We start from the raw sequence: 27,564 nt of genomic DNA on the forward strand, positions 1-27,564 counted from the left end.
AACCCACTCCAGTGTTCTTGCCTGGAGAATCCCAGGGACGGGGGAGCCTGGTGGCCTGCGTCTATGGGGTCGCACAGAATCGGACATGACTGAAGCGACTTAGCAGCAGCAGCATGTTGGTGGTATTCAAGAATTATTCTCAAGAACAGAAGCGAAAAAAGCAAGAAAGAGCAGCTCTGGAATACAAACAAGCGGTAAGTATAAAGACAAGCAAACAGAATTTAGATACTGGTTACCTCTAAGTGGCTCCTGGAGATACAGATTCAAGGAGGAGAACGGGGATTTCTTATAGTAAGTAATAAACGAGAATTCCTTATACAGTTGACCTTTATACTTAAATGTGCTATATAGGCGCTCTTTCGAGAGAGGCGCGGAGGCGAGGTCTGGGGTGGGAGTGGTCACTGGCGGGAAAGCGGGGAGAGGACCGGAAGTCCGGCGATGGCGCCGTGCCAGCCGCTCCCAGTTCAGCCGCGTCCCCTGCGCCCCCGCCCCCACCAGCTGAGGAGCGAACAGGCGGAGCCTCACGCATACCCGCGGGCGGGGGGCGGAGCCAGGCAGGGCCCGGAGCAGAGCCCCGATCGCGTAGAGCCCTCGCCCGCCCCGCCCCGCCCCCCGGTCTCACTCCCTATCCGCTCCCAGCCGCCCGACGCCGGCCCGTCTCCCCGACCCGGCACTGACCGGGGTCTTCTAGGAACCTGGGGGAACCCACCATGGCGACGTTCTCACGGTTCGGGCCTCCGGAACTCCAACACCAGCACCTGACCGCCTGCAGCAACGGTCCGTCGCGCGGTGAGTCCCGCCGAACGTACGAGGGGCGGAAGGAGCCGGGCGACCCGACCGGAAGGGGGGGAGCGAGTGCTCTTTCCTGAAACGTCCCTGGAAACAAGACCCCCGGTTATTGTGAGCCGCAGGAGACTGACGCGTCAGCCGGCCGGTCTGCGGTGGTGCCGAGGGAAACGTGGGCTCTCAGGCGTCTGCCCTGCGCTCAGATCCAGGACCACACAGCCTCTTCTGACGAAGCTGCTCTAGGCTCCCGCCCAGCGCAGGCCTGCTCTCTGCGCCTCCTGGCTGCTGGAGCGAGGCTTCCCCGAGGCTGTGTCCTCACCCGTGAGAGCCCCGTCTGCACACTCGAGGCTTCCTCCCACCTGCTTTTTCTGTGTTCTCAGGATGTATCTTCGTTCCATCTGTACTTAGTAGGAGTCCATGAACATTATATTCATTCAGTAAATTGTGTGCAAGTCTTTGGGAACGGGCAAAGTATTTACATGGCCTTGCTCAACTCATATTCCAAGGCAGAATGTGGAGGAAAAAACCCCAAAAAACAAAACCCTATCAATTAATATTGTTTCCAGTAGTGTAAGTATTCTGAAAAACAAAGTTGAAGGGAAGGCAGAGAAGTTGTTTTAGGCGTGGTGGTCTCTGAAATCCACTTTTGAAAGAGTTGAACAGAGCCCTATGTTAAAGGCAAAATTTTCAAGACACTAACGGAAGTGAAGTGAAATGAGAGTCGCTCCGTCGTATCCGACTCTTTGCGACTCCGTGGGCTATACAGTCCATGGATTTCTCCAGGCCAGAATACTGGAGTGGGTAGCCTTTCCCTTCTCCAGGGGATTTTCCCAACCCAGGGATCAAATCCAGGTCTCCCGCATTGCAGGCGGATTCTTTGCCAGCTGAGCCACCAGGGAAGCCCAAGGGAAGTTAAGACAAACTTTAATTCAAGAGATTCCTCCTCTGTCTGTGTAAGGATCACCACAATGGGGGAGAGATCTACTCGGAATATACGTGGACAAGTGGGAATTTATAGCCAAGGAGCAGAGTCGGGGTTGGTGGACAGAAAGTACTATGAGGAAACATTAAGGATAACGGTGTGTTCTGGCTACAGCGTAGGTGCTAAGTTGCTTCAGTCGTGTCCGATTCTGTGTGACCTGATATACTGCAGTCCACTGTGCTCCTCTGTCCTTGGGATTCATTCTCCAGGCAAGAATACTGGAATGGGTTGCTCGCGGCCTCCTCCAGAGGATCATCCCCACCCAGGGGAAGGAACCCAGGTCTCTTCCGTCTAACATGCACTGGCAGGCGAGTTCTTTACCACTAGCGCCATCTGGGAAGCCAAACCTGGAAATAGGCAGGCTGGTGTAATCAGCCATCACCTGATAGTAATAGATGTGGAGGTTGACCAGATATGGAAGATTGGGGATTCTGTCTAAACTGACTTCCCTACTAAAACTGAATAATCAGGTAAGAACAGGAAATCCAAAATTCCAGGCCTAGTTGAAAAATGAGTTCAGGGGAACCTAAGTAGAATTTGGTCAAGGAGAGACTCTTGTCACCTGAATTAAAGGAGAAAACCAGACAGTGTCAAGGAGCTACAGACATAGTGAAGTTGGGTGTGTTTGTTAGATATGTGTGTGCAGGTTCTTGTATTTAATCAACAAATATAGCCATTTAAAACTAAACTGTAACCAAGAGTGGGTGACCACAGGATCCATGAATCTTGGGGCAATGCTTTTAAGTGTGTGAAAGTGCACTGTGTATGAAGCTACACAATCAAGGGCAGGCTTGCAGTATGTACTCTGGAAGTATTATTCTACTGATAACAGTTAACCCATAATGTTTACACCCTACTTCTGTACTCTCACAATTTCCTGTGAAGCCACCTTACACGCACCCAAGTCTATTCCCTGAATCTGGCTCAGGGCACATCATTGTTCTGAGTCCTATGCTACTGCAAATGCAGTAAGCATTAAATTATTATTCTGTGGACATCATTTTAAAAGTTTACAAGTAACAATTGCTGGAGAGGCTGTGGAGAAAAGGGGAACCTATATGGCTAGTAGGAATGTAAGCTGGTGCAGCTACTCTAGAAAGTATGAAGGTTCCAAAAAAAATCTAAAAATAGAATTACCATATGATCCACCAATCCTACCCCTAGGCATATGTCTAGACAAAACTATAATTCAAAAAGATGTGTGCACCCCTGTGTTCATAGCAGCAAAATGCCCAATAGCCAAGACTTTGGAACAGCCTAAATGTCCATCCATTGATGAGTGGTAAAGAAGACTCTTGTCACCTGAATTAAAGGAGAAAACCAGACAGTGGCAAGGAGCTACAGACATAGTGAAGCTGGGTGTGTTTGTTAGATATGTGTGTGTTAGATAATAATAGATATATACTGTATATATATATAAATATATATATATTAAATATGTACCACGGAATATTACTCAGACATAAAAAAGAAAGGAATAATGCCATTTGAAGAAACATGGATGCAACTAAAGATTATCATACTAAGTGAAGTAAGAAAGACATACCATATGATATCACTTATACATGGAATCTAAAATAAGGCACAGATGAACTTATCTATGAAAGTGAAATGAAGTCTCTTAGTCGTGTCTGACTCTTTGTGACCCCATGGACCATAACCTACCAGGCTCTCCTGTCCATGGGATTTTCCAGGCAAGAGTACTGGAGTGAGTTGCCATTTCCTTCTCCAGGGGATCTTCCCGACCCAGTGATCGCACCGGGGTCTCTCACATTGTAGGTAGATGCTTTACCGTCTGAGCCACCAGTGAAGCTGTATATCTATGAAAGAAATACACACAAACATAGAAGACACCTACATAGAAACACACAACATAGAAATCACCTCCTTGGTGATTACCAAGAAGGAAGACAGGGAGTGAGGGATGGACTAGGAGTTTGGCGTCAGTAGTTGCAAACTATCATATATAGACTGGATAAACAACGAGATCCTACTATATAGTATGCTGCTGCTGCTAAGTCGCTTCAGTCATGTCCGACTCTGTGTGACCCCATATATGGCAGCCCACCAGGCTCCCCCGTCCCTGGGATTCTCCAGGCAAGAACACTGGAGTGGGTTGCCATTTCCTTCTCTAATGCATGAAAGTGAAAAGTGAAAGTGAAGTCGCTTGGTCATGTCCGACTTTTAGCGACCCCATGGACTGCAGCCTACTGGACTCCCCCGTCCACGGGATTTTCCAGGCAAGAGTACTAGAGTGGAATGCCATTGCCTTCTCCAGTACAGTATGGGAAACTATTCAATACCCTATGATAAACCATAATGGAAAAGAATATTTAAAAAGAGTGAATATATGTTTATAACTGAGTCACTTTGCTCTACAACAGAAATTAATACAATATTGTCAATAAACTACAATAAAAATAAATTTTAAAAATTCTTATTCTGGCCATTTAAGCTGTTACTAACTGCTATACTGATCACAAAAGTCCCTACCTGTACCAACCTCATTCTTAATTTCAAATTGCCAACAATATATCCTAAATTCTTTTTTCATTATAATTTGGGTTGGAAAAAAGATTTTGTATTTTCACCATTCAGATTCAAGTCTAAATAATATTGATTATAGGCAAGGCATTATATTTAAAATATACTGTAGTAAATGCAAAATGAGTTATACAAAGTAAGAGTATATGTTACATAATAACATACTATATATATATATATATATGTAAAATAGTGAAGACTAATATTTGGTCATAATTTAATGTGTACATGCACCACAGTGAAAACCAGGATGAATCCTACTTCTTGCCCTCCAATATCACACCCTTGTACCCCTGCCACCCTGTAAAAACTGTGAAAAGTTGGGAGATATCTTTATCTTTAGAGCTATTTCCCTGTGCTTTCGCAAATGGACTGAGGTGTGTTTGTGTATGTGTGTGTGTAACAGTAAAGTATTGATTAACATTAGATATTGATATAATAATACATGACAAATTTCTAGGGTTGCCACTAGAAGAATAGAAACAGGATATATGATTTTGAATAGGATACAAACAAGTGGAGAAAATGGGATAATTTTAAACATTGAGATCATTCAGGGCAGTGAAATGAAAAGAAAACTGTAAAGAACATTTTAAAATATGGTGATAGATTTAAATCCATATACTAATAATTATGGATGAACTGCCCCAATTTAAAAATGAGTATTTAACATTGGGCTTAAAATATACAACTGTGTTCTATTTATTGAGACACATCTAAATATAAAGAAACAGAAAAATTAAAGATGAAAAGAAGGATACTAATCAAATACCAAGCAAAATAATGATAATATAGATATATTAATGCTATAGAAAATAGACTGCAGGTCAAAAAGTATTATGGTAGTTAAAAAAGTTCACTTCATGATGGTAAAAACTTTCCACTGTATTTATTTATGTGAAATCACTCAGTCATGTCTGACTCTTGTGACCCTATGGACTGTAGCCCTCCAGGCTCCTCTGTCCATGGAATTTTCCAGGCAAGAATACTGGAGTGGTTTGCCATTTCCTACTCCAGTATTTATTTATATTCACCTGGTAATATAGGCCCAAATATATAGTGGAAAACTGATAAAATTTCAAATAGTAGAAAATGAACACACTTCAAAGAAAATAATCTTTTTTCGTAATTAATACAACAATCAATATGAGTGTGTGTGTGTGTGTGTGTGTGTGTGTGTGTATGCCAAACCATGTGGCTTGTGGGATCTTACTTCTCCAACCTAGGCCCTTGGCAGTAAAAGCATGGAGTTCTAACCGCTGGACCACCAGAGAATTCCCCAAGCTGATAAAATAGTCACAATGATTTAGAATATTAGATACCAAGAGAGTTAGACCTAATGGATCAGTACTGCTTCCAGGGCTTGAGAGAATACATGTGTTTTCCAACATATGTGGAATAGTTGCCAAAAATGATCATTGGGCCAGAGAGGGAATCCAAGCAAATTTGAAAGGTTGGAAATCCTACAGAATGTGTCCTCTAACCACTGTGCAAATAGACTAGAAATCAACAACAACAAGATGGAGGAACAATTTCCATATATTAGAAATTAAGAATTATACTTTCAAATAAGTCATGAGTTAAAGAAATCATATTGTCATTCAGTTGCTCAGTCATGTCCAACTCTCTGCGACCCCATGGACTGCAACATGACAGGCTTTCCTGTCCTTCACTATCTCCCAGAGTTTGTTCAGATTCATGTCTGTTGAGTCAGTGATGCCATCCAATGATCTCATCTTGTCATCCCCTTCTACTCCTGCCTTTAATCTTTCCCAACATGTTCTTTTCCAATGGTTCGGCTCTTTGCATCAGGTGGCCAGAGTATTGGAGCTTCAGCTTTAGCATCAGTCCTTCCAATCTATATTCAGGGGTGATTTCCTTTAGGATTGATTGGTTTGATCTCCTTGCTGTCCAAGGGACTCTCAAGAGTCTTCTCTAGCACCACAGTTTGAGAGACTCAATTCATTGGTGCTCAGCCTTCATTGTACAGCTCTCATATCAGTACATGACTGCTGGAGAAACCATAGCTTTGACTAGACAGACATTTGTAGGCAAAGTAATGTCTCTGCTTCTTAATATGCTGTCTAGGTTTGTCGTTGCTTTTCTTACAGGAGCAAGCGTCTTCTAATATCATGGCTGCAGTCACGATCCTCAGTGATTTTGGAGCAAAAGTAAATAAAGTTTCTCACTGTTTCCATTGTTTCTTCATCTATTTGCCATGAAGTAATACTTTGGTCACCTCATGCGAAGAGTTGACTTATTGGAAAAGATCCTGATGCTGGGAGGGATTGGGGGCAGGAGGAGAAGGGGATGACAGAGGATGAGATGGCTGGATGGCATCACCGACTCAATGGACATGACCTTGAGTGAACTCCGGGAGTTGGTGATGGACAGGGAGGCCTAGTGTGCTGCGATTCATGGGGTCACAAAGAGTCGGACACGACTAAGCGACTTAACTGAACTGAACTGAACTGAATAGGACCAGATACCATGATCTTCGTTTTTTGAATGTTGAGTTTTAAGCCAGTTTTTTCACGCTTCTCTTTCACCTTCATCAAGAGGCTCTTTAATTCACTTTCTGCTATAAGAGTGATTTCATCTGCATGTCTGAGGTTATTGATATTTCTCCTGGAAATCTTGATTCCAGCATGTGCCTCATTCATTCCAGCATTTCACATGATTTGCTCTGCATAGAAGTTAAATAAGCAGGGTGACAATATACAGCCTTATTGTACTCCTTTCCCAGTTTTGAACCAGTTCAAACTGTTGCTTCCTGTCCTGCATACAGATTTCTCAGAGGCAGGTAAGGTGGTCTGGTATTCCCATCTTTTTAAGAATTTTCCACAGTTTGTTGTGATCCACATAGTCAAAGGCTTTAGTGTAGTCAATGAAGCAGAAATTTTTCTGGAATTCTCTAGTTTTTTCTATTATCCAACAGATGTGGGCAATTTGATCTCTGGTTCCTCTGCCTTTTATAAATCCAGAATGGTACATTTGGAATTTCTCAGTTCACATATTGTTGAAGCCTGCCTTGAAGGATTTTGAGCATTACTTTTCTAGCACGTGAAATGAGTGCAATTGTGCAGTAGTTTGAACATTCTTTGTTATTGCCTTTCTTTGGGGTTGGAATGAAGGCTGACCTTTTCCAGTCCTGTGACCACTGCTGAGTTTTCCAAATTTGCTGGCATATTGAGTGCAGCACTTTCACAGCATCATCTTCCAGGATTTGAAATAGCTTCACTGGAATTTCATCACCTCCACTAGCTTTGTTTGTAGTGATGCTTCCTAAGGCCCACTTGACTTCGCACTCCAGGCTGTGTGACTCTGGGTGAGTGATCACATCATCATGGTTATCTGGGTCATGAAGCTATTTTTTGTATAATTATTTTGTGTATTCTTGCCTCCTCTTCTTAATATCTTCTGCTTCTGTTAGGTCCATACCATTTCTGTCCTTAATTGAGCCCATCTTTGCAGGAAATGTTCCCTTGGTATCTCTGATTTTCTTGAAGAGATCTCTAGTCTTTCCCATTCTAGTGTTTTCCTCTATTTCTTTGCATTGATCACTTTGAAGACTTTCTTATCTCTCCTCGCTATTCTCTGGAACTCTGCATTCAGATATCTTTCCTTTGCTCCTTTGCATTTCACTTGTCTTCTTTTCTCAGCTATTTGTAAGGCCTCCTCAGATGGCCATTTTGCCTTTTTGCATTTCTTTCTCTTGGGGATGATTTTGATCACCGACCACCTCCTATACAATGTTACGAACCTTCATCCATAGTTCTTCAGGCACCCTCTCTATCAGATGTAATCCCTTGAATCTATTTGTCACTTCCACTGTATAATCATAAGGGATTTGATTTAGGTCATACCTGAATGGCCTAGTTTTTTTTGTTCTTCAATTTAAGTCTGAATTTGCCAATAAGGACTTCATGATCTGAGGCACAGTCATCTCCCAGTCTTGTTTTAGTTGACTGTACAGAGCTTCTCTGTCTTTGGCTGCAAAAAATATAATCAATCTGATTTCAGGATTGACTATCTGGTGATGTCCATGTGTAGAGTCATCTCTTGTGTTGTTGGAAGAGGGTGTTTACTATGACCAGCATGTTCTCTTGGCAAAAAACTCTTTTAGCCTTTGCCCTGCTTCATTTTGTACTCCAAGGCCAAACTTCCTTGTACTTCAGGTATCTCTTGACTTCCTCCTTTTGCATTCTAGTCCCCTATGATGAAAAGGACATCTTTTTTTTGGTGTTAGTTCTAGAAGGTATTGTAGGTCTTCATAGAACTGTTCAACTTCAACTTCTTTGGCATTAGTGGTTGGCGCATAGTCTTGGGTTACTGTGATATTGAATGATTTGTCTTGTAAACAAACCAAGATCATTCTGTTGTTTTTGAGATTGTACCCAAGTACTGCATTTCAGACTCTTTTGTGGACTATGATGGTTACTCCATTTCTTCTAAGGGATTCTTGCCCACAATAGTAGATATAATGATCATCTGAATTAAATTTGCCCTTTCTTGTCCATTTTAGTTCACTGATTCCCAAAATGTTGATGTTCATTCTTGCCGTCTCCTGCTAGGTCCATAAATCTACGTAAATTCGAAGTGGTAAGACAGGAGATGGCAAGAAATCATATGGAAATTAAAAAATATTTGGGGCTGAAAGATAACAAAAGTACTACTTATCCAGATTTGTGAGATACATCTGAAGTAGCAGTTAACTCTTTTAATATAAGCATTAGAGCTTCAATCTAAGGTGATGCTAGTGATAAAGAACCTGCCTGCCAATGCAGGATATGTAAGAGACACAAGTTCAATCCCTAATTGGGAAGACCTCCTGGAGAAGGAAACAGTAACTCACTCCAGTATTCTTGCCTGGAGAATGCTATGGACAAAGGAGCCTGGCAGGCTACAATCCATAGGGTTCCAAAAATTCAGACATGAGTGAAACAACTTATTACATACACATAAATATTAGAGAAGAGGAAATGCTGATTAGAAACAAGCAAAAGGCAACAAGAGAAATTCAAAAAGAAGGTGAAAGAGAATGAAGAGCAGACATTATTGAAATTGAAAAAATATACATAATGTGAACATGAATGTAAAAATGTATTTCCTTCCCAAAAATGGTAATATTGATACATTCCTGCAGGGCTACTCAAAAAACTTAAAGACCCAATTACACAATATAAAAACTGAAACAGGTGATATCACTTCAGATGATGCAAAGATAAAAGGATATTATGACCAAATAAATTTAAATAAGATGGACACATTTTAAAAATATATATATATCTTAAAACTGATACAGAGGAATAGAAAACAACTATTCCCATCATTATCTTTTAAAATGCTTACTCAAATATCTGCTAATGTTAAAATTATAAACCCAGATTTTTTAGATTTTATAAATATGTGTAAATAGGAATAGAACAGTACTCCTTAATATGTTAAAAGCATGAACTGATAGACGTCATTGTTTTATTCCTGACCTCAAAGAACAAGCTTCTGTTTGTTTATTCACTTTGGGAAACCACTCTGGCATTAACTGAAATGTCGAAATGTGTAATTCTTCTAATCCAGCCGTGTCATTCCTGGACATAATCCCTAGGAACTCCAGCCTATGTCTCTCAAGATTTGTATACAAAAACATTCCTAACAATATTATTTGTAATAGCTCAAACTAGGAAAAAATCTAATTGTTCATCAACAAAAGATAGAAAAATAAATATGATAAATTCTATACAGCAAAAGAAACTACAATATGATAAGCATTGATAATTTTTAATCAATATAAGAGAAGTAATAGACAAAAGGAAGCATACAGTATAGGTTCATTTATAAAGTTCAAAACAGGCAAAATCAGCTGTGATTTCTACAGATACTTTCATAAGTGAACAGCAATATTCTTAACCTGAATAATGGTTACCTTGCTGTTTGCTCTATAATTTTCATGTGTCATATTTGTGTTTTATGCACATTTATTATATTTACAGGGTATACTTCACAGTAAAGTTGTTTAAAAAATGTTAAGCACAAACATATTACTCCATTGTCTCTTGAATCCAGTATTACTGTTGAGAAGTCTCATGCTGGCCTAATTTTGGTTCCTTTGTGGGTGATTTACTTTTTGTGTGGAATCGTTTCATAATTTCTCTTGTATTTTCTCTTCTGTAATTTTACTATAATGTGTCTAGATATTTCCTTTATGTGTCCTGCACTATATGGCCCCTCAATTCCTTTTGGGGATTTGTATTATCTAGATATTGATAATTCTGTTCTCCTGATTTTTTAGCCTGTCTTTTATATTTTCTATATCTTTATTCATTTCTGTTTCCCCTTGGAAGGCTCCTAACTTGATCTCCCAGTTTATTCTTTTGTTCATTGATATAATCATCCTGCTAGATATTCCATCTTATAACTTCATTTTAAGTATCTTATTTCTAACACACACACACATTTATATATATCTCATATATCACTGGTTTTCTAAAGTAATTTCTTATCCCTTGCTTTATTACCATATTCTTCCTCAACTCTTTTGAATATGTCATAACTTAAGTTATTGGTTCATCTGTTCCAATAATGTACTTAAGGTGGTATATGCTGTTCAATTTTTTTATCTTTTTACTTTCTTTTTGAGAAGTTGCACCCCTCAGGTAGGTATTTTCTTTGAACCTGTAGCATCATACTTCACGATGGAGTCAATTTTTCTCATGTAATGTGTCCTGGGAACATGCTAAAAGTCACCCTCTTGACTGAGTCTGTTTTTGAAAGTTTGAGAGTGTGGAGGGTCAAGTGTCAGAGGAGAGACTGCAGAGACCAGCTGCTGACAGGAGAGCAGGAGGTGTGATAGCTCCAGGCACCTGTCGTCCTCGGAGGCTGTCTGCATCTCTCCTTGCTTAGCTGGGCTCCGTCTCTGCTGCCGGTGCCTCCCACCACCAGGACACCAGGGACACTCTCCCTTCCCTGGTGAAGGAAGAGAGACAGGAGCTCAGGGTACAGCCTCTCCAGATCCCTCCCTGGCTGCCAGACACCTCCCTCCCAGGCCACTGCCTCCACCCATCCTCTCAAGGAGTTCACAGTTGCAGTCTCACTTCTAACCACCAGTTCCTTCTGGCTTCTGTCATTTTCACAGTTGATTTGGAAGATCCTGTACTTCTTTACCATTTTACCCTACTTATTGTTAGTAGTCTCGATTACATTAATAAAATTAGCCTTTTGTCACATATGATGTAAATTGGTTGTTAATTTATCTTTTGACAAATCTATGATAATTTTTTGCTACAGAGAATTTGTAAAGTGTCTTCACACTTTACAGGGAGCCAGCTGTTATACAAGGGAGTTAAAGGTGATCCAGCATAAAGTTATCTCTTGTTTCGTTCCTCACAGCAGTCTGGGACCCAGTAATTCAAAAGCCTGATTGGTGTTAAAATCAAAATTTACACATCTAGTTGTTTTTAATACAGTTCCAAAGAGCAGGTGTTTAACCTTTTAGTCTCCCTGCTTTGTATACCTTGTGAAACACCACCCAGCAAAACATCACCCATTAGGTGAGATCAACCCTGGGGCTCTAGAAGACCCAAAGCCACTGCTGCTCTTCAGAGGTATCTGGCCCGGAGTCTCCCCCCCGACCCCCCGTCCTTCTCCCCTGCAGGATAGTGGCTCTACCCTGCTTTTGGGAGGGGATTAGCGCTGAGGGGCTTTCCCTCACCCCCAGCAAATCTGTCAGAATTGTTAGTCTCTCGCCGTGGCCAACTCTTTGCAACTGTATGTACTGTAGCCTGCCAGGATCCTTTGTCCATGGAATTCTCCAAGCAAGATACTGGAGTGGGTTGCCATTTGCTCTTCCAGGGGATCTTTCCGACCCAGGGATTGAACCCAGGTCTCCTGCATTGCAGGTAAATTGGTTACCTTCTGAGCCACCAGAGAAGCCCTAAAATTTGTTGCAGTGGCTTCCATATACAGTTGGTTGTGTGCTAACGCCATCTCGTGGTCACATGCTCTATTGCTACTCTAATATGTCATGGTTATTTGCTGCTGCTTTTTAAAAATGGTTTAAATCTGTATGTATCAATGTGGGCAATGTAGTAGACTTTTTTAAGTAGAAAAAGTGAGCTATAAGACAGTATGCATAAGAGATCTCACAACAAAATGTGGAAGGAAGACAGCTCAGAAGAGATCAGGAAGGATAACAACTGTTAATAGTTTACAAGATGAGGATTGAGGTGGAGGAAGATTGGATAATAATTGCACCGTATTCTTCCAGAGTGTTTGAATTTTTAAAGCAATTTTGTTTTATAACTTTGCCAGTTGAAAAAAGGACGACTGAGAACAGTTGAATTTGATTAAAGTGCTCAAAGACTGTGGTGTCATCGGAGATGTGTTAACAGAAACAAAAATATAAGGGCTGGTGATCAAGCTTAGGGTACAAGTGGGCAAGTTCCTAGCCTGTAGCACCTCAGAATGTGACCTTATTTGCAACTAAGGCCATTGCAGATGTAATTAGTTAAGATAAGAGGTCATTACTGGAGAAGGGTGGGCCCCTAATCCATATGTCTAATATCCTGACAAAAAGAAGAAATTTGAGGACTTCTACAGTGGGCCAGTGGTTAAGACTCTGCCTTTCAGTGCAAGGAATGCAAGTTTGATCCCTGGGCAGGGAACTGAGATCCCACATGCCTCAGGATGTGGCCAAAAATTAAATAAATAAGTCTTGTCTTTTTTTTTTTTTTTTAAGAGATTTGGATATAGACATGCATAAGGAAAAAACTCCAGTATGTGAATATGGACTTCTGTGGCCATAAAACAAGTGCTACAGTTTGAACTACAACCCCTCCCTGCCCCCTCAAAAGATGTCTGGGAGTCCCAAGCCCCTACCTCAGAAGTGTGGCCTTGTTTGGAGTTGCAGTAGTCTTTCTGGAAGTAGTCAAATTAAAAGGAAATCACTAAGGGGGGCTCTATCGCAAAAGAACTGAAGTCCTTATGAAAAGAGGAGGTTTGACTACACAGTCGTGCACAGAGGGAAGATAGGCATAGGCAAGCCAAGGAGAGAGGCCTGGCATGGGTCCTGTCCTCACGTCTCCAGCAGGACAGCCTGCTCAAACCTCGATTTTGGACCTCCAGCCTGCAGAGCTGTTAGGCCATCTGTTGTTTTAGCTTCCCACCCTCAACCCCCAGTGTGGGATCTTTTGTTACAGCAGACCTGCTGTTTTCTCAACTTCTTGTTCTCAATCTTGTCAGAGAATTCCACTTATTTGCATTAAATTTGATGTTCAGAACTCTATGTATGTATATAAAAAATGTTTTGGAGTCACAAGTGAGGTTTATTTAGTTTATAACCTCCATTGCACACTAAGTTAAATTTACAGGAAATTAAAGCTGAACATTTGAAAATTGATCTGAAAGAAAGAACATGATATTTATAATTGGAACAGAAATAGATCCTAAAGGAAAACTGTACACTAAATAATCCTGGAAATGTAATTTTCCTTATTATAGTTTGTGTTTATTATTTATGAATTGTCCTACAATTTTCTGCAACAATTTTGAATCATATGTGTAGCAAATAGAAAAGTTCCTATGTGTGCAGAGAAATTTTCTTCCAGTGTTTCTATAGTCAGAGTTTAATTTGCCTTGCTCAGGATTCATCAGAGGACTGGGAACTGGGAGTGTCTAGATTCACCCATGGACAAACTCTCAGAACTATATTTTTTGTGGCAGTAACAAAATGAAGAGCTCCCTTAGTTAAGCCTGTATTATCTGACCGCAAAGCCTCACTTTCCTCACATTTGTTTTATCTCTCCTAAAGAATAGCACGAAATATAAGAAAGCCCTGCTAAGTGATCAATGCAGAAAATAGAGGAAAACACTAGAGTGTGAAAGACTAGAGATCTCTTCAAGAAAATCAGAGATACCAAGGGAACATTTCATGCAAAGATGGGCACAATTAAGGACAGAAATGGTATAGGCCTAACAGAAGCTGAAGATATTAAGAAGAGGTGGGAAGAATAAACAGAAGAACTATACAAAAAAGATCTTCATGACTCAGATAACCATGATGGTGTGATCACTCACCCAGAGTCACACATCCTGGAATGCAAAGTCAAGTGGGCTTTAGGAAGCATCACTACGAACAAAGATAGTGGAGGTGATGAAATTCCAGTGGAGCTATTTCAAATCCTGGAAGATGATGCTTTGAAAGTGCTGCACTCAACGTGCCAGCAAATTTGGAAAACTCAGCAGTGGCCACAGGACTGGAAAAGGTCAGATTTCATTCCAATCCGAAAGAAAGGTAATGTCAAAGAATGTTCAAACTACCGCACAATTGCACTCATCTCACACACTAGCAAAGTAGTGCTCAGAATTCTCCAAGCTATACTTCAACGGTACACGAACCAAGAACTATCAGATGTTCAAGCTGGATTTATAAAAGGCAGAGGAACCAGAGATCAAATTGCCTACATGATTGTATCATAGAAAAATCAAGAGAATTAAAAAAAAAAAATCTACTTTGGCTTCATTGACTACGCTAAAGCCTTTGTGTGGTTCACAGCAAACTGTGGAAAATTCTTAAAGAGATGGGAATACCAGAACACCTTATCTGCCTCCTAAGAAATCTGTATGTAGGACAGGAAGCAACAGTTAGAACCAGACATGGAACAACAACTGGTTCCAAAGTGGGAAAGGAGTATGTCAAGGCTGTATATTGTCACCCTGCTTATTTAACTTCTATGCAGAGTACATCATGTGAAATGCTGGACTGGATGAAGCACAAGCTGGAATCAAGACTTCAGGGAGAAATATCAATAACCTCAGAAATGCAGATAACACCACTCTTATAGCAGAAAGCAAATTAAAGAGACTCTTGATGAAGGTGAAAGAGAAGAGTGAAAAAGCTGGCTTAAAAACTCAGTGTTCAAAAAATGAAGATCATGGCATCTGGCCCCATCGCTTCATGGCAAATAGATGAGGAAACAATGGAAACAGTGATAAAGTTTATTTTCTTGGGTTCCAAAATCGCTGCAGATGGTGACTGCAGTCATGTAATTAAAAGATGCTTGCTCCTTGGAAGGAAAGCTATGACCAACCTAGATAGCATATTAAAAAGCAGACACATTACATTGCCACCAAAAGTCTGTCTAGTCAAAGCTATGGTTTTTCCAGTAGTTGTGTATGGATGTGAGAGTTGGACCATAAAGAAAGCTGAGTAGCAAAGAATTGATGCTTTTGAATTGTGGTGTTGGAGAAGACTCTTGAGAGTCTTTTGGATTGGAAGGAGATCAAATCAGTCAGTCCTAAAGGAAATCAGTCCTGAATATTTATTGGAAGGTCTGATGCTGAAGCTGAAGCTCCAATACTTTGGCCACCTGATGCGAAGAACTCACTGGCAAAACGTTGATGCTGGGAAATTTTGAAGACAGGAGGAGAAGGGGACAACAGAGGATAAGATGGTTGGATTGCATCACTGACTCGATGGACATGAGTTTGAGCAAGCTCCGGGTGTTGGTGATGGTCAAGGAAGCCTGCCATGCTGCATTCCATGTGGTCATAAAGAGTTGGACATGACTGAGTGACTGAACTGGATATTATCAAAACAATTTTTCCCAAACACTGCCATAATCAAGACGTTCAGATGATTAAAATCCTTGTGTTGCACTTCACCCCCAACCCCAAAGCAACAGAACAAAGCAAAACTAAAAAATAACCCATTTGGCTTTATTTCATAGGCCTTTTCAAAATCTGACTTCCTCCTTTCCCTCACTGTTCTCAGCATGAATCTTTTTTTTTCCTGTCAGATTAGAAATTTTCTTTTTCTACTTTTGTAACTTTGCTCTTGACTTCCTGTCATATTTACACTAATAAAAATCATACCCATTCTACAAAACCTAGGTCAAAGATGACCTCTTACATTCCATAGTTACTGTTAAATAGCTAAGAGTATTTGTTTCTCTGCCCTGGTACCACACTCGGCACTAAGGGGCATTTACAGTAATCATGTGTGTTTTCCCTACTAGATTGAAGTCCAGTATCTGGAGGGCAAGAACTAACTTTGATTCATCAGTAGAGCTTTAGCTTAGTATTAGCATCTATATTAGCTTTGAATCTATCAAGCATGCAATAAATAAATGAATCAATTATTATTGTTTAATGAAAAAAATCTGCTTTGATTCTTAAGCATAGAAAACATTGCCCTGAAGGTTAACTGTTTGGAACTTGAAAACAAGATACGTAAAAGGTGTTGCAAGACTATGTACATAACCAAAAGTTAAATATTAATGTGTGGTGGAGATTATGAATTATGTACCAGTATTGATTTTTACTTTTGTTTTAGTATTAGGTTGGTGCAAACATAATTGTGGTTTTCATATTGCTGAAATTTGCCATTTGATATTGTAATACAGTCTTAATAAATTATAATGCATATTTCTCACTTTATGTTTGTTTCTTTTTTTGCTAATGACATTACTTGCTGATTATTTTATATTTTAATTTTTGGACTATAGAAATAATGTTAGACAGAAAGCAAATTCAAGCAGTTTTCTTATTTGAGTTCAAAATGGGTCATAAAGCAGCAGAGACAACTCACAACATCAAAAACTCTTTTGGTCCAGAAACTGCTAATGAACATACAGTGCAGTGGTGGTTCAAGTTTTGCAAAGATGAGCACCTTGAGGTGAGGAATGTAGTGACTGTCCATATGAAGTTGACAACCAACCAAGAACAATCATCAAAACTGATCTGCTTACAACTATACAGGAAGTTGCTGCAGAACTCAATATCAACCATCCTATGGTCGTTTGGCATTTGAAGTAAATTGGAAAGGTGAAAAAGCTCAATAAGTGGATGCTTCATGAGCTAACTGAAAATCAAAAACATCGTCATTCTGAAGTGTCATCTTCTCTTACCTTATGCAACAACAGCAAACCATTCTCGATCTGATTGTGACCTGTGACAAAGAGTGGATTTTTTATGACAACTGGTGATAACCAGCTCAGTGGTTGGACCAAGAAGAAGCTATAAAGCACTTTCCAAAGCCAAACTTCCAGCAAAAAGAAGTCATGATCAGTGTTTGCTGGTGTCTGATCCGCTACAACTTTCTGAGTCCTGGCGAAGCCATTACATCCGAGAATGTTCAGCAAATCAGTGAGATGTACCAAAAACCGCAATGTGTGCAGCTGGCATTGGTCAACAGAAAGGACCCAATTCTTTTCTATGACAATGCTTGACCATGCATTGCATAACCAACACTTCAAAAGTTGAACAAATGGGATTGCGAAGTTTTACCTCATCTGCCATATTCACCTGACCTCTCTCCAACTGAGTACCACTTCTTCAAGCATCTCAACAATTTTTTGCAGGGAAAACACTTCCACAACCAGCAGGATGCACAAAATACTTTCCACAGTTCATCAGATCCTGAAGCATGATTTTTATGCTACAGGAATAAACAAACTTATTTCTCATTGGCAAAACTATGTTGATCATAATGGTTCCTATTTGGATGAATAAAGATGTGTTTGAGCCTAGTTACAATGATTTAAAATTCATGGTCTGAAACTGCAATTAGTTTTGCACCAACCAGATAATTATAAGCATAAGCCCCTACATGATAATTTAACATACTCTTACATTTCCCCATCTCCCATAATATTGAATGTGATTAGGCAAGTAAGTTCTTACCAATGGAATATGAGACATAAGGTTTACAATTTCTGGGATACTTCCTGAAAAAATGAATTTCCTACCTCCCTTCCATCCTTTTTATTCCTTCATGTGGGAGTAAACAGAGGATAAGATAATTTCCAGCTTCAGCTTTGCAGATGAGGCAACACTTGAGGAACGAATGGGCAACAAGACAGAAAGGACTTTTACCCTGGAGAGACCCTGTTGAACAGAACTGTCTGACAAGTCTGGACCTTCCACCATCTTCTGAATTTTTACATGAAGAAGAAATGAACTTAAACCTTGCTTGGGCCACTTCCAATTTTTTTCTTCTAGGGGGTCATATTGTTACCACAGACATAGAACCTGAAAGTTATACTATAGTACAGTAATAAAATTTTTTGAATATTTATCCTAACATTATTCTGGAGATATTGGAATAATCTCCCTTAGGCATCATTTTAGATAATTATTTGGATTTTCTTATTGAATTTCATTAGGATGTAATAGCCAGTGTTTATAATGATGACCACTATTCATCAAAAATAAAGGATTACGAGTTCACGTCCCCTTTCTAAAAAGAAAGGTAGATATTTGGTATGTTTCAGAGGGGTTAATTTAAGATCATTCACAAGCAAAAGGTTTTTGCATTTTACAGAACAGTATTAAATCTCTCTAGAAAATTCAACTAACCATAACAATGAGATTTTTAAAAATACATAAAGCAGATTTATTTTTAAGTTCTCTACAAAGATGTGTTAAAATCTCCAATTAAATTGTTTTTTATTATTTTTCACTGAAATATAGTTGATTTACAATGTGATGTTAATTTCTGCTGTACAGCAAAATGATTCAGTGGCACTAGTGATAAAGAACCTGCCTGCCAGTGCAGAAGATGTAAGAAATGTGGGTTCGATCCCTGGATTGGGAAGATCCCCTGGAGAAGGAAATGGCAACCCACTCCAGCATTCTTGTCTGGAGAATCAATCCCATGGACAGAGCAGCCTGGTGGGCTACAGTTCACAGGGTCCCAAAGAGTCAGACTTGACTAAGGTATCTTAGCATACAGACTGTACTTTAGGGAACATATATTTTAAATGACACCAAAATGGTTAGCAATAATTGATGTAGTTAGAAATTCTGAACTCCAGAGTCTTGTGGGGTCTGTTTCTAAGGCTATGATAGAGTAACTAGAATGAGATTTACCCACTAGCCATAAAGAATAACAAAACTAGAGAACTATACAAAACAACAGTGTTCAAATGTTGGAAAACAAGCAGCATGGAACTGTAATCCTTAAAGAAGAAAAATAAACAAGGTAAGCCACATCATCTTCATGGTTTCCTTCCTGGAGGGACTTTGCAAACAGGAGGAGGCTGTCTTACATAGAGCACTGCAGAATTGTGAGGCCTCTACTAGGCCAGGCAAAGAACAACTTGGGGGCAGTATATGAAACAGTCCCGAGTTCACATAGAGCTCACTGGCACAACTGAATCTTGGGGATTCAACCAGAGGGGAGGGTCCTTGTTGAACACTTGGGAGCTTCAGTGGAAACCCCAGGGAAAATATGCTTTTGCAGTAATACCAGAGTGAAGCATACTTTATACCCGTCTTCACAAACTTAAACAATTTTAAAGCACCAAGCTGTCTGCTCGAATGAAGTCCAGTACTCTTTACAAGAAGTTAACAAAATATAGCACCCCTAAACAATGTCCATCATTTAATATTTTTAATTACTATTTCAAAAAGCAGAACTGTGTAACTCCTTGTTCAATGAGAAACAGACAATAGAGGCAAACTTAGAAATAAGAGACTGAAATAGAAGCAGTTTATTTTTTTCCCAGCTTATTGAGATATAATTAACATATTGTGTAATTTTAAGGCATAAAATGTGCTGATTTGATACCTATTTATATTGAAAAAAATAATTACCGCAATAAGGTTAGTTAACATATCCATACTTCACATAATTATAATTTGTATGTATGTGTGGTGAGACCTTTTAAAATCTACTCTCCTAACAACTTTCAAATATTTAACACAGTGTTTTGAACTGTAGTCACTAGGCTGTAAATTACATTTCCAGGACTTATTCATCTGAGAAGCACTTTAAGAAGTAGGCCTAACTTTCTTAGTATGTTACTCTCCAACCCTCTAACCCTCCCCTTACCAAAATTAAAACTTTATGGAAAAAGTAGGACTGTCAGTAATAGTCTGCCATAAATTTCAAAGCAACAATTCAAGAAAGTAGAATACCTTTATCCCCCTGCAAGAAATTATTGCCCTACACAAGAATCTTACTCTCACTAGCTCCATACTCAGCCCACTAAACTAGCCAAATTTAAACAAAGTAAGAAAAAGGATGAATTCATCATCTGTGTCTTTCTTTGACAAAATTCCATTTTAACAAAATTCAACAGTTGAGATAAAATATCAGTGAAACTTCAGTTTTCTCAGTCTAAAGGTAACTCACTCTCACATAGTGGAAGTGCATATTTTCACAAATTGATGTAGACCTCCTGAGTAATCAGTAGGCATCTTTTGTTTCCTCAGAAATTGCACTTACTAATTCCTGCTCTTTACATTTTTCCTTCCATAACTATATGTATTAGTGTTCCTGCTGGGTTTTAATTTCATTTCAAGTACATACTAGAATAATATTTTTTCTTACTCTGAGGAAAAAAAGTGAAAAATTTAAACAGGTACAAATAAATATTTGTTTATTTATAAACAAGTCAGGGGCAAAAACGGGTAAAATCAGGGGTAAAAACAAATAAACCATGGGCAAAAACTGGCAGCCTGAAGAAATGCTTTGTTCCCCCAACAAAATGTTCACAAATCTTCCAATTTTGCATGACTTTAGGTGGGCTTGTATTCTCCAATCTGTCAGAGGTCCCTCCAACCCTCTTACATCATATTCTACATACGTTTACTCATTTAACTCCCTAATCCAGTAGGTACTTGAATCTTCCAATCCCTACTTTAAGTGTATAAACCAAGATTAATAAATGAATAATTTCTTCCCATTTGCAGAAAACTTTTGACTGTCTTCCAAAATGACTTCTAAAACAAGTAACGGACTTTTGGCATTTGGCTTAAAAATTGGGGGCTGGCCTTTTGTCAGTAATAGTCACTTCTAAGTGGAGAAAATAGAATGTGGTAACACGTCTTTGATTTATTTGATTAAGTTGTGTTCACAGCCACATTGGATGACTTGTATTATCAAGTTACATATACATTATATTTATATGGTTATTTTCTTTCTATTTTTTTCAAAGGAAGCTTTATTCTTTCTTTTATAATTTTATTTATGTATGTATTTTTGGCTGTGCTAGATCTCTGTTGATGTTCACAGGGCTTTCATTAGTTGTGGCTCTCAGGCTCTATGGCACAGGCTCAGTAGTTGTGACGCACCGGCTTAGTTTTCAGGCAGCATGTGAGGTCTTCCTTCCCGGACCAGGGATCGAACCCATATTTCCTGCATTACTAGGCAGACTCTTAATGACTGGACCACCAGGGAAGCCCACTTATATGGTTACTTTCAATTGCATATTTGAAAATATATTTTTAAAGATTAAAATGCCTACAAGGAGTATTCATAATTTTTATAATATTTAAATTTCCATTTCTTCCCTTAAAAAAATCTCAGAACACTTAAAAATATTTTACAGATAATTTACAAAGCATTCTTTTCTATGTAGTCAAAAAAATTCCACACTGTCTCACAAAGCAACAGAGGGAAATTCACACTCATTATCTAAAGCAGTAAATTGCCAAGGCTGCATTCTTTACTTAACAAAATTGACCTTTACTAACATTAAGGGTAAGAACTTTCTGTTTAATAATTTGGGAGATAATTGTGCAGTACTTTAAACAAATGGAAGAATTTGGGAAATTTAAAAGAAATATTAAGTAGTTCTTATTTCTCCCATTTTTTTTTTCAAGTAAGCACTGCCTCATAGACCATTTTAAACTGTCACGTTTAGCTTCCAATTTTTAGGGTTAATTGGGTGGGCTGCCATCTATGGGGTCACACAGAGTCGGACACGACTGAAGTGACTTAGCTGCAGTAGCAGAGCTCTCTTTAGTCAAAATAATAGTGAATTGCCTACATTTATGTTAACTGCTTTCCTGTCAGCCCCTAGTAGTTTGCTGTTTTGATATAGCATTTTTTTTTTTTTTCTAACTTCCATCTTACTAACATCTGGTTTGGTATGTTTTTATTTTGTCTTCCTTTAGTAGTGTAAAAAGATAAGTCAGTATTAATTTGTAAAAGGAATGCTGAGTAATACAAGATGGACTTCTAAGGATTTTTCTGATCCCAGCATTTCTCCAGCAAGTCTTAAAATGTTGTCTGTATCATACCATTATGGTTTATTCTAATATATAGTATTAAAAATAAAAATCGTAAGTTACAAGTAATATGTAAAGTTTATCTGAGATATAATGTAAGAGACATATAAAGAACAGTAAGACCCCCTTAGTTGTTTACAACCCAACTGAACATTGAAATTATCATGGGAGTTTTAAAAATTATTGGTGCTTAGATCCTTTACCCAGAAATTCCGATTTGGCTGTTTTGGAATGCAGCCTGGACACAAGATTTGTTTGTTTAACTCCTCAGATAACTCTAAAGTACAACCAATGTTGAAAACCACTGAACTAAGCCAATCTGCAGATTATTGGTTCTTAACTTCGACTAAACCGTAGGCAATTAGTCAAACAATAATCCGTATCAATGCTGCCAGGAACAAAGAGCTTTATTTGGGGTCTTAGGAATTGCCATTCTGGAAGCACAAATTGGGGTGAAGTTAAAGAGTTTTCTGGAGAAGGCAATGGCACCCCACTCCAGTACTCTTGCCTGGAAAATCCCATGGACGGAGGAGCCTGGTAGGCTGCAGTCCATGGGGTCGCTAAGAGTCGGACACGACTGAATGACTTCATTTTCACTTCTCACTTTCACGCATTGGAGAAGGAAATGGCAACCCACTCCAGTGTTCTTGCCTGGAGAATCCCAGGGACAGGGGAGCCTGGTGGGCCGCCGTCTATGGGGTCACACAGAGTTGGACACGACTAAAGTGACTTAGCAGTAGCAGTAAAGAGTTTTCAAGGAAGAGAAAGAGCCAGGGACTTATAAAGACAAAAGTCACAAGTTTGTTAAAGCTCTCTGGAAAGAATTATCACTGATCCTTGTGCAGCAAGGAGATATTTGTTCTTAAGGGATATGCTGTCAGAGTTATTTAGGGTAAGGGTCCAACAAGCACCTTAAATTTCTGAAGCATAGGGCAGAGTTCTGGATGCTTGAGTTAAGACAGTAAGTGATAAGAAGTTCAGAGTCCATCAAGAATCACTTCCTCAGTAGCCTCCCAGCTCCATTTCGGAGATCTCTCTTGGCAATACTAAATTTGTTTTATTTTCCTCCCAGATAAGTAACAGGTGCATTAAAACTATAGTGTTTGAAACTCTAGTCCCATAGATTAGAATTTAGCTTCTCTTGAGGTGGAGTCCAGGAGATAAGTCTGTTTTGTTTCCAGTGTGATGATTTTAATGTGAAGTTAAAACTAAGTATTATTACTCAAAAATTAAGCTGTTTAATACCACAGCATGGGAGAGATATAGTACTGTTATTGTGTTTTTGTGTTTTTAGATAACATGCTAACCTTGGCCTGGTAGAAGCACTCAGTGGCACAAGTTTAGTTATATAACTAAAGCAAGTAAGTTAATTATATTTAAAAAGTATTATTAGTAAGTGTATTTTAGGATACGTGGGGGGAATTACAGTTCTAGATACCCTACCATTCAGCGGTTCTAAATTTGATCTTCGTGAAAATTTTGCATATTATCGTATTTCTATCTGCGAGTCAGAGTCAGAATTTTCACCAACACAAAGCTGAAGAGCAATTATCGTCCAATTAAAAATAAATAAAAAGAATTTCCAGCTGCTCTGGAAAGTCTCATTGACATGGTGTTGCCATATCCATTAGACTGACAGTAACTCTGGATCATTTCTATTAATGCTGGGCTACAGAACAGTGCATGGGCTTCCCAGGTGGCTCAGTGGTAAAGAATTCATTTCCCCATGCAGGAGATGTAGGACACTTGGGTTCTATACCTGGATCAGGGAAGAAGCTCTTGAAGGAGGAAATGGCAACGCACTCCAGTATTCTTGCACTTGAAAAATGCTATCAACAGAGGAGCCTGGAGGACTACAGTCCTCAGGAATGCAGAGACTGACCGGACTTTGCAACCGAGCACCCAGGCACAGAACAGTGCGGATGTCTCAGGCAGCCTCAAGGCAGGAAAAAGCAGCAGGACCTCAACAAACAGCATCCCATAATGCAGGGATAAAAGAAAGCCCTTTTGAATTTATACTGAGGAAAAGTATAAAGAAGTTTAATTATTTTTAATAATGTTAAGCATGTAAATGACTAAGTATTAAAACCCATTCACTGGAAGAAGCCTGCGGGGCAGGGCGAGGACCTAGGCCTGGGTGGTAAGCAGGTTCCTTCCGGAGGTGGAGCCAGGACTCCCTATCACAAGATGAAGCTGCACTAATGTTTCCAGGGGCAGCGGCTGCGGCCACTGGGGTCACGATTAACAGACGGAACCTCCAGAGCTCATTTCCCCGAGGCAAGGACAGGCATGCCGTCAGGTGACGGAACCGCCGTGGCACTGCTCCGTCTGCCCCGCACAGGAACCTGGGAAGGCGCCGACATGGCGGACAGCGAGACACTGGACGCGACCACAGTGCAAGTGCTGCAGGACCTGGCCAACCGCCTGCGCGTCCATTCCATCAGGGCTACATGTGCCTCTGGCTCCGGCCACCCCACATCGTGCTGCAGCGCGGCAGAGATCGTGTCGGTGCTTTTCTTCCACACAATGAGGTACAGACAGACTGAGCCCGCGCACCCCGACAACGACAGATTCGTCCTTTCCAAGGGTCATGCCGCTCCACTGCTCTATGCTGCCTGGGTGGAGGCAGGCAGCATCAGTGAACCCGACCTGCTGAACTTGAGGACAATTCATTGCGACCTCGAGGGACACCCCACCCCCAGGCTGTCGTTTGTGGATGTGGCGACAGGATCGCTCGGGCAAGGGTTGGGGGCTGCGTGTGGAATGGCTTATACTGGCAAGTACTTGGACAAAGCCAGCTACCGGGTATTCTGCCTCCTGGGCGACGGTGAGTCCTCAGAAGGCTCCGTCTGGGAAGCTTTGGCCTTTGCTTCCCACTACGGTTTGGACAATCTCGTGGCAGTGTTCGACGTGAACCGCTTGGGGCAAAGTGGCGTTGCGCCCCTGAAACACTGCACAGACATCTATCGGAATCGCTGCGAGGCCTTTGGGTGGAATACTTACTTAGTAGATGGCCATGATGTGGAGGCGTTGTGCCAGGCTTTTTCTCAAGCTGCTCAAGGGAAGAACAAGCCCACTGCCATAATTGCAAAGACCTTCAAGGGCCGGGGTATTCCAAATGTTGAGGATGCAGAAAATTGGCATGGAAAGCCACTGCCAAAAGAAAGAGCAGATGAAATCATTAGACTAATTAAAAGTCAGATAAAGACCAACAGGACTCTCCTACCAAAACCTCCTGTTGAAGGCTCACCTCCAGTCAGCATCACAAATATAAAAATGACCTGTTTGCCTGATTATAAAGTTGGTGACAAGGTAGCTACTCAGAAAGCATATGGTTTGGCTCTGGCTAAACTGGGCCTTGCAAATGAAAGAGTTGTTGTCCTGGTTGGTGACCCAAAGAACTCCACCTTTTTTGAAATATTCAAGAAAGAACATCCTGAACGTTTTATTGAGTGTTTTGCTGCGGAACAAAACATGGTGAGTGTGGCACTGGGCTGTGCCACACGTGGTCGAACCATTACTTTTGTTACTACTTTAGCTGCCTTTTTGACTAGAGCATTTGATCAGATCCGGATGGGAGCCATATCTCAAAGTAATATAAATCTTATTGGTTCTCACTGTGGGGTGTCTGTTGGTGAAGATGGCCCTTCCCAGATGGCCTTGGAAGATCTAGCCATGTTCCGGAGCATTCCCAATTGCACTGTTTTCCTCCCAAGTGATGCTGTCTCCACAGAGCATGCTGTTTATCTGGCTGCCAATAGTGAAGGAATGTGCTTCATTCGGACCAGCCAATCAGAAACTGCAGTTATTTATACCCCACAAGAAAATTTTCAGATTGGAAGGGCCAAGGTCATCCGCCACAGCAATAATGACAAAGTCACAGTAATTGGAGCTGGAGTTACTCTGCATGAAGCCTTAGCAGCTGCTGATGCTCTTTTTCAGCAAGATATTTCTATCTGTGTTATTGACCCATTTACCATTAAACCCCTGGATGCTGCCACCATCATCTCCTGTGCAAAAGCTACTGATGGCCGGGTTGTCACAGTGGAAGATCATTATCAAGAAGGTGGCATTGGTGAAGCTGTGTGTGCAGCAGTGTCTGGGGAGCCTGACATCCATGTTCATCAGCTGTCGGTGTCAGGAGTGTCTGAAAGAAACAGGAAACCTAGTGAATTACTGAGTATGTTTGGTGTCAGTGCTAGACACATCATAGCAGCTGTGAAATATACTTTAATGAACTAAAATAGCCGATTTTTTAAAATGTTAGTCTCTTTGTGTTGGTTTTAAAACCCTGTTGGGCCTTTTTGTTTATTATTTAAACAAAGCCATTTAAGAGCTTGTTTCATTCCTAATTCAGAAATTCAAGTCAACTACTTTTCTTTTAAACTGTGACTATATATACAAGTCTCACTCAGTGTTGAATCATTAGTAGTTTAAGTAACAGAATACAACAACCTAATATGAAGTTTGCTGATAAGACTGCAAATAATTGACTAATTTGGGAATTAATGTAGAGGTAAGTTTCCTAAATGTAATTTATTTGTAAATAAAATGTGAATTTCATTGTAGACTTCAGTAGCCTAGGTTTTGAGGCAAGTATGAGGTTTCATGTAATGTCATCCCTCCTGCAGCTTCCTGGATAATTTTTGATTACAGTTGCCTGGAAATTCCCTTCAAAGTTTGTCTTCTCTCCTCTGCAGTTTAGAGACTGGAGGGCAGCAGTGAAAGCATCTTATGATGTACCTCATTGCTTCAGTGACTGTTCTGTGAAGAGATGAAAGCCTGACTACATCTGGTTTGCACACTACAATGTTTTGTGAGGTTTCAGAAATGTTTTATTTTCTCAGTGACCAAACCAATTTGCTAACTTGATTGTATTCATCTACTCAGGAAACTAGAATTAATGTAATAAAGTATTTAAAAACCAATAACTTTATTCAGTTTGTGTCATGTATGTGTGAATTGGTTTCTCTCTGATAAAACAAAACAAAAAACTTCTATCTAAACCAGAAACAGAAAGAGGCATATTCCCTCAATAGAGGAAAATGTCCCAGCTGGAGACAAATCACTGGAAAACAATGTGTGGACTGAAGCACACCCCTCACTTTTTGCTGTGAGTACATAGATTATATGGCTGGAATGTAAGAATGAAGTACTAGTCAGGTAAATCAAAGCCAGACCCAAAGTTCAAAAGTAAATTTAAAATGACTTTTTGTCAGGTAATTCCTTAGTTTTATTAC

At 40.0% G+C, this 27,564-nt stretch overlaps 2 protein-coding genes across 4 annotated transcripts in view; one reads left to right on the forward strand and one right to left on the reverse strand.

Annotated features, from left to right (window-relative positions):
- TMA16 (translation machinery associated 16 homolog) overlaps nucleotides 1-888 on the reverse strand; it is a 31,695-nt gene extending 30,807 nt beyond the window's left edge. Inside the window, exon 1 of the mRNA XM_006066823.3 lies at nucleotides 710-888. Coding sequence (XP_006066885.2) covers nucleotides 710-712 — 3 coding nt within the window. The 5' untranslated portion in view covers nucleotides 713-888. The remainder of the gene's footprint in view (nucleotides 1-709) is intronic.
- TKTL2 (transketolase like 2) lies at nucleotides 1-27,255 on the forward strand. Of its 3 annotated transcripts, XR_006552518.1 has the most exons (4): nucleotides 1-194; nucleotides 640-789; nucleotides 23,619-23,685; nucleotides 27,025-27,255. XR_006552518.1 is itself a non-coding variant. In XM_044946248.2 (3 exons), exon 3 carries the CDS (start codon nucleotides 24,614-24,616, stop codon nucleotides 26,564-26,566), a length of 1,953 nt encoding a protein of 650 aa, XP_044802183.2. In that variant the 5' UTR covers nucleotides 1-194; nucleotides 640-789; nucleotides 23,619-24,613; the 3' UTR covers nucleotides 26,567-27,255. The 3 variants fall into 3 exon arrangements, 2 of the variants coding, with proteins under 2 accessions (XP_044802183.2, XP_044802184.2); XM_044946248.2 differs by having other exon boundaries at nucleotides 23,619-27,255; XM_044946249.2 differs by having other exon boundaries at nucleotides 1-789; nucleotides 23,619-27,255.
- Nucleotides 27,256-27,564: the final 309 nt, after the last annotated feature.

The sequence above is a fragment of the Bubalus bubalis genome, chromosome 7, assembly GCF_019923935.1.
Source record: "Bubalus bubalis isolate 160015118507 breed Murrah chromosome 7, NDDB_SH_1, whole genome shotgun sequence".
Classification (NCBI taxonomy): domain Eukaryota; kingdom Metazoa; phylum Chordata; class Mammalia; order Artiodactyla; family Bovidae; genus Bubalus; species Bubalus bubalis.

Bases quoted from the DNA above. Each gene is read 5' to 3' on its own strand.
- TKTL2 (XM_044946249.2), top strand. From the start codon at position 24,614: ATGCCGTCAGGTGACGGAACCGCCGTGGCACTGCTCCGTCTGCCCCGC.